The sequence below is a fragment of the Papilio machaon genome, chromosome 6 (assembly GCF_912999745.1).
Source record: "Papilio machaon chromosome 6, ilPapMach1.1, whole genome shotgun sequence".
In the NCBI taxonomy this organism is placed as follows: domain Eukaryota; kingdom Metazoa; phylum Arthropoda; class Insecta; order Lepidoptera; family Papilionidae; genus Papilio; species Papilio machaon.
Window position 1 is genome coordinate 945217 of NC_059991.1, and position 13139 is coordinate 958355.

The 13139-nt window shown below is 35.2% G+C and overlaps 1 protein-coding gene across 1 annotated transcript; it reads right to left on the minus strand.

Annotated features, from left to right (window-relative positions):
- Positions 1-283: 283 nt before the first annotated feature.
- Positions 284-1703, minus strand: LOC106710963 (protein amnionless). Its single transcript, XM_014503155.2, has one exon. It carries the CDS (start codon positions 1658-1660, stop codon positions 380-382), a length of 1281 nt encoding a protein of 426 aa, XP_014358641.2. The 5' UTR covers positions 1661-1703; the 3' UTR covers positions 284-379.
- Positions 1704-13139: the final 11436 nt, after the last annotated feature.

Sequence of the window (13139 nt, forward strand, 5' to 3'; positions counted from 1 at the left end):
AACATAAAATATTATAAAGGACTTCATCACTTTATGATGTCGTAAAAGTGCAAGCCGCCACGTTTCTATGCCGCCCGTGACAAACGGTCTACGATCTAGATTTATCGCCGTTGAGCGGACGACGTTCGCCAGAGTTTCCAGCAATTTTGAAATACTAGCACTAACAGTAAATACTTTACAAAAATGTCATTCCATTAATCGTCCTAATCCTGGTCAGAATAAGAAGTCAAAAGCAAATGTAATGAGAAATATTTTATTTATTATTAATAACGAATTGTGTACATTAAGGCTTAATATTGCTTGTATATGAGTAAAATGAAATGATAATTTGAACATAGGAAATTATAAAATAATACGAACGAAATCAATTTGTTCCAAATTATTGCGGCGTAACCTCCTCTTCAACTTGCACACGCCCCCTTTTAGAATCATACAAAGGATTTCTGAATGCTGTTCTACCAGTACTCGTCATTACAGAATCCCGTCTGGTCAGAGACACTACACTATCACTTCGCCTTTGAATCCTCGCCAAGAATGTCGGCAAACTCCGTCCCATCATAGGGTATCGGATTTCTGGTACTTTATAGTAATAAACATATATCATACCGATCGTACAGACCACTAAAAAGAACATTGATATGAAAATTTTCCCACCCATCCCAGACTTATAGAGAGGACTCCCACTTATTTGTGCATACTTAGTACCTTCAACCCAATGTTCCTTCATATTGTAATTAATAGTGTTCAGTACCTCCGCACTTGTACCCTCATACTCGTCCTTATCGACAATCACAAGTTGCACTTTATCATTTGGCAATCTCCCAATGTGATACTCCAACTTATCACTACCATAACTTTCCACTATCTTTTCTACGAGTTCTTTAAATTCCATAATATCGAAACTCTTGGTGATATCAAAGAAAATGTAACCGCCACAAATTTTACAGCAATGTCCGATAGGTTTGATTGGATGTACGCAAGTTGGTACTGGGCAGTACTTTGACGAACAGTCGATTTGTAAAATGCTATCTTGACACGGGCAACCAGATCTCGACTGGCATTGCGTATCCCCGATGACTAATCCTACACTGTATAGTGTATTTAAAAAGAACTGTATTGGTTGATCGGATCCTGTGATAACGTAATTATAAAATTTCGTAGCGCTTGTGAATTGCTGATCTCCAACTTGTATATATCTAATGTGTTGAGGTAGTTCAGGGAGCGTAACTGTCGTTTGAATATTTGCAGGAAATTCGACGATATCATCAGAACACGGGACTCTCTCAGTATCAGGCGTGGCCTTATTAAACTTTGTTGAACTCCAAACATTAGCTTGCGCCCATGATGCTTTAGAGTTTTCTAAATAATAAACATTACCTTCTGTGCAGTTCGTTTCGTATGGATCTTCACCTAAATTTATAGTTCCCTCAAGATCAATTTCACCGTCGATAGGCAACACAAATGAATTTACATTCGTTTCAGAATTAATTTTCACTGATCCCACAAGTCTCGTGGGGAATATAACTGTCTGTTTTGAACATGGAAGTTCGCCATTTTTAAAATTAATAGGTAGATTGAAGCTCGAATCCGGTAACCACTTCACTAAGGTTTGTGATGTAAAAGAAAACAAAGATAGTAAAATATACAGAAAATTAAACATTTCGAAATTTATATGTTGTTGCGTTACAACGAAAACTAGTTAACGAATGGCAGTACGGGGAGGTGGCTTCGTAATTGGATAGCGCGTGATGTCTGGCCGTTTATCAACAGAGTGTGACATGTCGTTGTTATCTGTTTCATGGACGCTCGCTATTCAATACATTTCATATTTCCTCACACTTTTTAAAACATTACAAGCAAACTTATTAATTTGCTTATTAACAACGTTAAAAATTCAAAAAAGAAAATAAAGGAACCTTTGGTCCTAGTAACATACTACGTGTTGAAATAAATTTTTAATTAACCGTTTTAGACATCTTACTAAGGATCCTTTCCTATGTAATTTTGCAATAGGTATGTACTTCCATGCCTTTTCAAAAATTAAATAATAAATTGTATTTTTAAAGGTATATAAGATAAAGATTAAGGATAATCCTCGGCCTTGCCTTGTTGAGATCCCTTGGGATTACTATCGTCTTGAGACGGCAATAAAAGTCGGCTGAAGCATACGCTATGATATGAAATTACATGATGTCTTATGATTTATCGCGGAGTAACACCACTAGGTGGTTAAGTACAAACCATTAATGAGTTTCAGTGAGGGGTGGAAATTTAATAAGAGACTGCAGCCGCGCCAAGAAGCGGAGTTATGCAAATTTTATTACTGGAAAAACCTTCCAAGTGAACATACGGCCGCAAAATAAACTTTCATTTTATCCTGAATGTTTATATTTATATTCGTATAATAAGCACAATCATATAAATCTTTAGGTTTTAACCCTAAATAATATGATTTTTTATATAATATATTTATTAAAAACTAGCTTTTACCCGCGACTCCGTCCGCGCGAAATAAAAAAAAAAAAAGAAAACGGGGTAAAAATTATCCTATGTCCGTTTCCTGGTTCTAAGCTACCTACCCACCAATTTTCAGTCAAATCGATTCAGCCGTTCTTGAGTTATAAATAGTGTAACTAACACGACTTTCTTTTATATATATAGATAGGTAGATGAATCTAATACTTAAGCAATGTTACAACTGCAAAATATCTTTTAAAATGTTATTTATTAAATAAATTATAAATATAAATAAACTATGATATAAATTATAAAGTATTAAAATATAACCACAGCAAATAATATAGACTTCTGAAACAAACTTTAATAGAGAGATCCCGCACGCATTTCCCATCCGTATGTTCTTTCTACGCAGAGCAGTCGTAACAAGACCACTGAAACGCACAATATGGTAGATGGGTAGATAACAGAGCTCTGTAAGTGTTCGGCTTTTACAGTTTGACGCGAAATTGCAGCGGGCACGTTTTAAACTGGCGCGAAGGGTTCCCAAAATTGTGAACGCGCGTTTACAATTTTAAAGCCAGCATTAATAATTAACTAGACTATGAGAGTCTCAGTTAATGAGGTATTTTAATTATTTAATGGTTCATTTTCAAAGTTCTGTAACATTTTGTGATCTACTAATACTTGATATTAAGTGTTACACTTACCAATTATGAGTGTGAAATTACTTAAGAAATTTCACTTAACTGTAATATTGTAGGGCTTTCTTTTTATTTTAAACTTCAAACAATCTAATATATAAAATTCTCGTGTCACAGTTTTCGTCACCGTACTCCTCCGAAACGGCTTGACCGATTCTCATGAAATTTTGTGAGCATATTCAGTCGGTCTGAGAATCGGCCAACATCTATTTTTCATTTTTCTTTTTTAACTGCACGCGGACGGAGTCGTGGGCGACAGCTAGTATTACTATAACAATAGGTCATTTTAAACATGCACTTTATAGTGTAAAGTTTTCATTGTAATGTAAATAATAAAGATAACATTTGTAAAGTTTTGGACGGAATTAAGCTGCGAGGGGAGAGCAGACTAAGTTGGATCATATAAATGATAATGGACCTGCTACGTAGAGTTTTATGAAAATGAATTCAATTCTGAAACAATTTTCATATATTAAAATAGTTAGTACAATAAAGTTCTAGCATTGACTGTCATAAATATTCTAAAGAGACAAAAAATACAAAAAATTTTCAATTAAATGTGTATTAAAAATATCTATATTATTTACCTAAGCAAAAATGTATAATACTAGCAGTTGCCTGCGACTTCGTCCGCGCGAAATTAAAAATAAATCTTGTATAAATATAGCCTGTGTTACATTCCCAACAGTGATATAATTTTTCAAATCAATTCAGAAGTTACGAAGCCAATTCAATGCAAACACACAATCAAATTTATTAAATTTTCTCTAAAATCTATATATATAAAAGAAAGTTGCGTTAGTTACACTATTTATAACTCAAGATCGGTCGAACTGATTTAGCTGAAAATTGATGGGGAAGTAGCTTAGAACTAGGAGACGGACATAGGAACTTTTTTATCTTGTGTGCATTTTTTTTATTCCGCGCTGATGGAATCGCGGGTAAATGCTAGTTTAGTATAAATTGAAATTTGAATACTTTTGTGTCTGTATTCATCTTACAAATGTCTATCAAATCCAAGCAAGTTATACTGTTTGTTGCTGCAACTAAGTTTACATCTGTAATTACGCTATTTATAAGTGAGCTCGGTGTCGAGTGCAGCGGGCAACTGTTTGCGTTTCATAACGGCCGAGAAAGCTCATGCCGTCTTATCTGAACATTGCTAATATAAAACTGAAGTATAGCGTCCTTATAGAGACAGAGTAAAACGTTCACTCACTATTTGTACTTGTTTAGTCTTTTACTCTATTAAAAAAACCTTGTAATAACTATTTTTATTATTCCCTAATTGTTATATTATCTCTTTCTAGATTCGCTAAAAATAACATAGCGACCCTTGCCCATAGACATCTGCATTTGCATATACGTTGTCTACCTTTTTTGACAGAGGAGGGGACTTAAGTCTCAGAGTCACACACTCATCAGACGAAGGAATCGCTTCTACTTCACGCTTATTTTATGTGGGGTCGTGGTATTTCATCAGTGGAGCCAGTCTATTTCGGCATAAGATGGTATTAAATAAATAAAACAGCCTTTATTGCTTTGCAACTTCTTTAAAATTAATAATAAATGCATTTGTAATAATAACTGCAAACCTTAAGTGGCGATGGGCAGGCCACAATGCCCGCAGAACGGACGGCCGATGGGGCAGAAAAGTCCTAGAGTGGCGACCACGGACAGATCGACGCAGCGTAGGTAGGCCTCCTGCAAGATGGACTGATGACCTGGTCAAAGTTACTGGAGTGCACTGGATGCGGGCGGCACAGGACCGGGCATTGTGGCAATCGATTGGCCTACATCCAGCAGTGGACGAAATCAGGCTGATTATGATGATTGTAATAATAATGTGGCATTTATTATTAAAATTCTAATTAAAGGAAATAAATATCTTGCTTTTCTTTCTCTTAGATTTTCAAAGTATATTTAAATTACTAAAAAGGTACTTAACATACACTAACCGTAGAGGATGCTTAGTGAAATTTTCAAACAATATATCCGCAGTCATATGAACTTAAGTAAGCTCGCTTCAAGCCGTCTCAAAGGAATACTTGCAACTTTATTAACTGCAATTACACTCACTAACTACATGCACTTCCTCGTTGTGAATTTACTGCGTACGTGTGACATAGTTAACTTGTTACAGCACAACATTTTGACACTTACGTGTAAATTTCAACATCATATGATGTAAATAAATAATTTTATGCAAATATTTAAGGTTTTTATTTATTTGTTTAATGGAATTTGTTCATTTGAAATGCTGTGATTTTTGTATGAATCAAATATAGTACATATTCGTAGCAGCATGAGTCACTGCCTCACTTAGTGACTTAATAATGATGTATGAACTTTAAAGTTTTATACAAAACTATAAGAAGAGTTTAATTTATCTTACTAATATTGTAAATGAACATAATTTAAAAGATCACATAGGCCTCTAAGTTTTTTTTTTTTAATTTCGCGCGGACGGAATCGTGAGGGACTGTTAGTAATATAAGGTGTTGATATTTTTAATACTTTAATATTGCCCAATCATTGTGTCATAAAGTTGTGAGAAAACATCGTATCTATGGTCGTTATTTTGCTACGTCGCGCGGCGGAAGATGGCACGAGATTAATCGTGACGTCACCGCCGGAAATGCCGTATGTGGAAGGGGGAACGGGCCGGACGTCCGGCCGGCGGGCTGGGGGTCTGCTAGGGCCTGCGAGCGTATTCCCTCAGCCGTATTAAAATATTTATGAAGAAAATCTTTTTCGGAAACATATTTTACATGAACTGAACAAAACTTCTATACATAATTTTTTAAAACTATAATTTGACAAAAGTATATGAGAGTAAATAAGCACATAGTTGATAGAAATTATTAATTTTATTCCGTGTACTCTGGTTGTCTTAAAAAGCCTATATTTTTAATAACTAATGTGTTCTCTATACGCTCTCTGCGATCGTAACGTTCCCCGGGCTCTCCGTGTCTTCCGTGTGAAGGCGAGGCGCCTTAACACCGCCGCGTAATCCTCGCGACACTTACACGACACACTATTAATTCATATGGCATATTTATCTGCCAGTTTCGTTAGCAAATGATTTACAAAGTTTACCTTTGCCGGTAACATGTTTCTCTCTCATGTCTCTGAGATATTATAGTTACTAAATTGTGAGAGTTGAAATGAATTTTTTTTTAAAGCTGTGTTTCTTCATACACGCGAAACATAAAGTTACAAAACAACCGTAAAAAGTCATTAAATAGAAATATCACCACATAAGAACAATATATTTCACACATACATATACTTTGGCTAAGAAAAATCTCTACGCCTCTAACGTACCATAAGTATTTATTTCCTTCAAATCTTATTACAAAGTCTCTTCATCTTTTCTCCAAGTACAGACACAGAGGCAGTCATGATGTCGCGTGAGGCACGCAGAGTCGCGTGCGACCGCCACGCACTAGTACAAGTACCATTGACTCGAAGTTACATTCGCGATACGCTGGTAATCGCGTTATGAATAACTAAGGAATAAACTTAAGACTTCATGTCATAGTTTACATTGCTTTGAATTCATCAAACCAACAACATAAGCCTAGCTTCCCGCATCACAATTCCAATAATTGCAAATAACTCTCAAATAACAACTAGACATTTTTGTTAAATATTTTACATAACATCGGCTACTCGGCTAAGTTCATTTACAGCTTTATTTTACTTTGGGTCCTTTTAACTTTACAATTTATCAGAACTTGGAACCTAAGCTAACACGATAAGAACTCGCAGGCATTGAAAGCATAAAGGTAAACAGATTTAAAGGCAGACTCGCGCTCCCAAAGGAATACTTGCGTCTTATTAACTGCCATTAGGGACTTAGCTCCTGTTACCCTCCGAGAATTAATTGTCGTAATAAAATCCGCAACTTTCAAGTTGACTGAACGTTTTGACATTTTACTTGAGAATCGTTTTAGTACGTCTTTGTAAAAGTTTAGAATAGGATAAAGGAAAGACTTTACTGGTTTCACCATAGACTGGACTATATTTAGCTGTTTTGCAATTTCAAAGAAGTAAAATGAAAATTCTATCTCGGATTGCAGTTGAATGACCCCTTATTATTTTTTAATACCTAATAAAATAATAACTTGTAGAATTAAATGTAAACTCAAAGTTATTTGATACACAGATGTGTCTTTCCTGAGAGTATTTGAGCAGTACATTGTTCTAGCAATCCGTTCTTTGAGCCAGCCGCCGTCGACTTACAAAGATTTAATGCTGGCTTTGAGAAATGTTCTGGCAAGTCGGGGAAAAATCTTACAAATGTCAAGACAATCCTGTACTTGAAGTTAGTAAGAAGATACTTTATATTTTCACAGGTTCCATCTTACTAATATTATAAATGCGAAAATTTAGATGGACGGATGAATGGATGAATGTTTCTTTGAAGGTATCTCCGGAACAGCACATTGGATCTTGATGAAATTTGGCACAGATGTAGAACATAGTCTGGAAGAACACATAGTACTTATAAAGTTTCTCCTTAATCCCAAGCGACGGAGTCGCGGGCAATAGCTAGTTTTGTTATAATGCGAATTATTACCAAACGGTGACCATAATCATCTATCTATATATATAAAAGAAAGTCGTGTTAGTTACACTATTTATAACTCAAGATCGGTCGAACTGATTTAGCTGAAAATTGATGGGGAGGTAGCTTAGAACTAGGAGACGGACTTTTTTATCTTGTGCGCATTTTTTTTATTCCGCGCGGACGAAGTCGCGGGTAAAAGCTAGTTTAAAATAAATAACTCCTCTTTGTATCGCTTAAATCATATTGCGTGTCCAGTGCAAGCGTGGCTGCAGTACGCACAATCGCACAGAGGCTTATCATGGACAATGACGACAAACAATCGATTATATAATATTGGTACCCACCGTAAGTCGCCGCTCGCTCGCAGCGGCCGGGGGCTCGCGTGCCTGTCCCGCGCCAACACATATTTATTGTAAACTGCACCTTACTTGACCACACGTTTTGCATCAGATAAGACTTCTTATACAGCTATTTTAAGACTGGCGGGAAATAATTGAATAGAAGTTATAGTTAAAAGAAAAAAAAATTACATAACTGAATCGTAATGCATAGTATCTCTACTTTCTCAAATTTATAAAATTCACGTATTCATGTTGTCGAAATTATATCTATACACTCTTATTGCGCTAGTTTTTTCTCAATAATCTTAGCCATGCTTTAGATTTTGTGGTAGGTTTTTTTAGCTAAATTAAGGGATAAAAGCGCATCTTAATGAAAAAAATAATCAAAATTAGTAAGAACCGTTTTCTGGGTAGGTAAATGTGTAAAAATTAATACAATAAATATCCTTTGATTAACGATAATCATGGACACCAAGGCCTTGTACCCGCGGCGTAGCGTCGCGTGTCGCGAAATGAGTTAGTGTGGCGCTAGTGCTGCGAGGAACGACTTGTGATTGCGGAAGGTCGGCCCCGTTTACACTGAACTACCCTGATAATTTTTTAGCCTCACAGACAGTTTGAATTTCAAAGTTATTATACATTATTCATTAATCAATTATTTTATTAAGATGTAGGTTTACGTTGGTTGTACTCAGATACGACAGCTAGTTTATTAATATTTCTACTAAAAAATGGAAACCCGACATTTCATACCGTCTGTAAAAACAATATTAATTACAAACCAATGTAACAAATGCGATTAATTGATCAATAGAGCGACAATATCAGGCGACATAAACCGTTCGTCGCCGATCAAGCTATAAATCAGATTAGCCGTTTTATAACCTGTGGTGGCCGCTAATGTGGAACCTTTTAGCGTTTACATAAAAATTTACAGCTTAACGTCTTCATTAAAGTTTTACACCGAAACGTAATGCTAATGGATGCTAAATTATCGCTTCTAGTAACGATCGTTCGGTTTTGTAATCGCCTATTGGCTATTTAAGTGACGTCAATACAATAAGTGACTGTGAGAAAACAACCAGAAACATTTTCTATGATAAAGACGTAGCTTACATTGTAATAGGTATAACATTTTAACAAAAAGTTGTTTCAACCGTGTTTTGATTTAAAGTGTGTTCGGAACTTTTGAACAAAATCGAGTTCCGAATGTTCAATATAAGAGACGAGTACTATCTAGTTTTTAACCGTAACTTTAAATTGAATTTCAGGTTTCCATTTGAAGTAAAAATATTAAGTAATAATGGAAACCTTCTCAAAGGCCGGCAACGCATCTGCGATTCCTCTGGTATTGCAGATGTCCATGGGCGTCGATGAACACCTTGGTGTTCCCGCTGCTCGTTGTTCATGTAACTAGCTTATATTTTCTTTGTTTTCAGGAAATGTAGACAAAGTGAGGCTACAATAAGTTATTTTTGCAATCTTGTTTAGTGACAACGCTCACAGGGTGTCTATTGTTCCTGTTATAAAATAATCATTCCCTTAAGCCTCGGTAACAGAATGTCTTGAGCCAATGGATTCTATAACGAACTACATAGTGTTGCAGGTCCATATTGGTCGTTGTAACTCTGTGTTATTGTAAAAATTGTCAAACAAATATTAAAAAAAGTTATTTTTAATATACTAATATACGATTTAAACTGTAGCAGAATTTAACTTAACTTATTTCTGGTATTGTTTGATAATATAGAAAAATAATAACGATTAGGCAAAAAAAAACTATCGGTTTAGACCTAAAAGTATCAAAAATATGAGTTAAAGCCTTTTACAACAGTACCTATAATCAAGCGTTTTAATTTTTTCTGTTAAAAATCTGTCTCGTCCCTCGTATTCATTCACAATTCATCAGTCAGTCAGTCTCAGTCAAAATAGGAGAACTATTTGGCCAAGATGCCACATTCCAACTATACTGCCTTATCGTGGAATGAGTGAAAGGAGACGACTACAAAGGAATCAATTTATCAGGACAACGCGTGTTGAAAGGTCAGGAGTTATTGTGGGAAGCCGCGGGGGACGCCTATTGATTTGGGTTCTTTCACCTTAATCCCCTTTGTTGGGGGATTAAGGGTTGGATTAAAAAGTCGCTTCCGTGCGACTCAGGAAGAGCGCGTAACTCGAGTATTTTAATTTCGTTTATAATGAGAAAATGTAGTCTTCATAGTTCATGTTATGTGAGACAAAATAATTAACTGATATGTTTTTGTTTCTGACACAAAATATGAAGAATCCAAAGAAATAAATGTTATACAGTTATTTGTTTAACATTTTGTTGTAAGAAAGAAAAAATCATGATTGATATAATTTTTAAGAAATAGTGGGATATTTTTTTATGTAAGAAAAATAAAATATTCGTATTTATTACTCTAGACTAGAACTTATGTCTAAATCACTTTTTACTTTTAAATAATTTGTTCGATAAATATCTAAGCAATTTCCTTGTAAATCTCATTTCGAATCAAACGCTACAATGAAATTTCAATTCGGATCATAATAGCCTAACGACCTCGAACCGAAAATTTGAAAATGAGAAAAGTTTAATCCTGAACAAAGATGGGTGCGCGTCTGTCTGATGGTCAAATATTAACTTTATACTTTTTACACAGATTACATGAAATTTCCTTAGATTTAGGGAAGAATGAAATTGCTTTCGTTTCATAGAAATGAAAATTTATTATTTCCTCATGAGTACTTTTTTTTTAAATTAAAGCATTTGTTTGTATAATGTCACACGGAATTTAACAATTCTGACACCAGAATAATTATAACACTCAAACTAGGAACTGCCAGTTACTTAAAGAGTTGATGTGAAAAACATATTTTTAGCGAACTAAGCATTGCGGAATACCGTAGATTAATAAATTGTTAACACTTGTCATAACATCAAAAATATTACTCCGCGAACAAAGATGTTACGAGGCGGTATTTAATTTAAAAATATACATCTCAATAGAAAGTAGACTTTAAATCTTAACTAGTAGAGTACAATTTTAATTAAACGATACAATTCATTATCTCTTCCTTAATTGTAACACAGGAATAATGTTTAGTTTCGTTTGTTTTGCGATTTGGGTGATGAGAACTTTTAAATGAATTTTCATCTTATACAGTTACTATTAAAGTTGAATATCGTTTGTTTTGTAAACTGAAATGTTGTTTGAAAACACCCGCTGAGCGCAGTGAAGGCGATCATAACAAATCATCGCGATAGTTAAGCAGTGTACACACTTCAACAGTCCGCGAAATGCTTTTTAAGTAACAAAGTTTGCGCATTTTAAAATATCATTTGCTCCGGTACGGTTGGAAATTTATCGCACGTGTCTACGACGGAAAGAATTGAAAAGCATTTTAATTTCTTCTTTTAACATTTCTGATGTTTGCTATAAAACTGTCAGACAACAAAAATACGTTTATAACAATGACTCATATATACTGACATATAGTCTCTCAGACAGTTTTTATTTAGCACAGTTTTGATGCATCTTTTGTTGTTTCCAAATCGAATCGATGCGTATTAGTTGATTACTACCTAAACTCTACTCTTGCTATGTCAACTTGTCTTTGGCGAATTCTAAGAATTTCGATAAAAGATATTAATGCATAATAATTAATTTGTCAATTTCAAACAAATAAGTTTAAATACATAATGTTCCTTCATAATACAGCACACGAAAAGCATCTTCGTAGAGCATGACTTGTCCCGCAGAGTCTCCCGCGTAACTTAATACCGGTAGTTGGCGCACCGCCGACGTTGTCGCGGCCGTCATAACTACGCTTATTATGAACTTTGTATGTCGGTTCTACACCACGCTCTTATTACTATTTTGCATGTAAAGACTATTGTTTTATTCAAAGCATGTTTTCTTCTCCGTCGTTACATTCTTTCCAGATCTGTTGTAGTCAGAGATCAGTGGTTAGTGACTGGTTTGACAAGCCGCTACTCCTCGCTGATCGTAACCTTTTTTGCATATTAATGCAGTAAGTTATTAAGGTATAGTAAGGAGAACTCCACAGCTGTTCTGATCTGATCAGTCCATCTCATAGGCAAACTTTCCAGTTCCTCAAGTTCTAAGTAATTCATCATCATCATCAACCTGCCCTTATCCCTATGGAGGGTCGGCACAGTATGTACTACTCCTCCATACATCTCTATCAGCCGTCATATCTGAATTTACCCCCTTCTTACGCATATCCTCTTTCACACAATCCATCCATACTTTCTTTGGTCTTCCTCTACCTTTATAGCCATCCACATTCAATCTCATTACTTTTACTCAAGTACTAAGTAATTAAAATTAATTATTTTCTACGGCACTTTTTGAATAGTACATACATGTACACATTTTATAAGTAAATTTCTTGAACACAGTCAACTTGCTTACAACTTTGCAAATAGTAAAAAATTATATGTCCGTCCGGACGATACCCACATTCGGCAGTCAGAGTTTGCCGGCAGTAAATCGCGCCGCATGGGGTGCGGGTTGCGATAATTTAATTCTCATGTACACCATTAGCGGATTGGTTCCTGTTTGTTTTGCTCTATACATATTTACAGCAATTATTGTGCGGCAAATATGTGCCGGTTGATGACTCATTTAAACATTTTGACATTGTTCACAATTGAGATTTTTTACTGCTAAAAGTAATTAATAAGCACCCTTTCCTTATTAGGAAAGGATGGCGGAAGAGAACGGGGAAATATCCTTTTTATGTGCGTCCCCTTCTTCGTTGATTAAAGGTAGGCAACGCATCTGCATTTGTGGATGTCTATGGGCAACGGTCGCCTCGTTTACCATCTATATATATAAAAGAAAGTTGTGTTAGTTACACTATTTATAACCCAAGAACGGCTGAATCGATTTGACTGAAAATTGGTGGGCAGGTAGCTTAGAACCAGGAAACGGACATAGGATAATTTTTACACCGTTTTCTATTTTTTTTTATTCCGCGCGGACGGAGTCGTGGGTAAAAGCTAGTCTTTTATAAGTATAATACAGCTTTCTT

Bases quoted from the DNA above. Each gene is read 5' to 3' on its own strand.
- LOC106710963 (XM_014503155.2), bottom strand. From the start codon at position 1,660: ATGTTTAATTTTCTGTATATTTTACTATCTTTGTTTTCTTTTACATCA.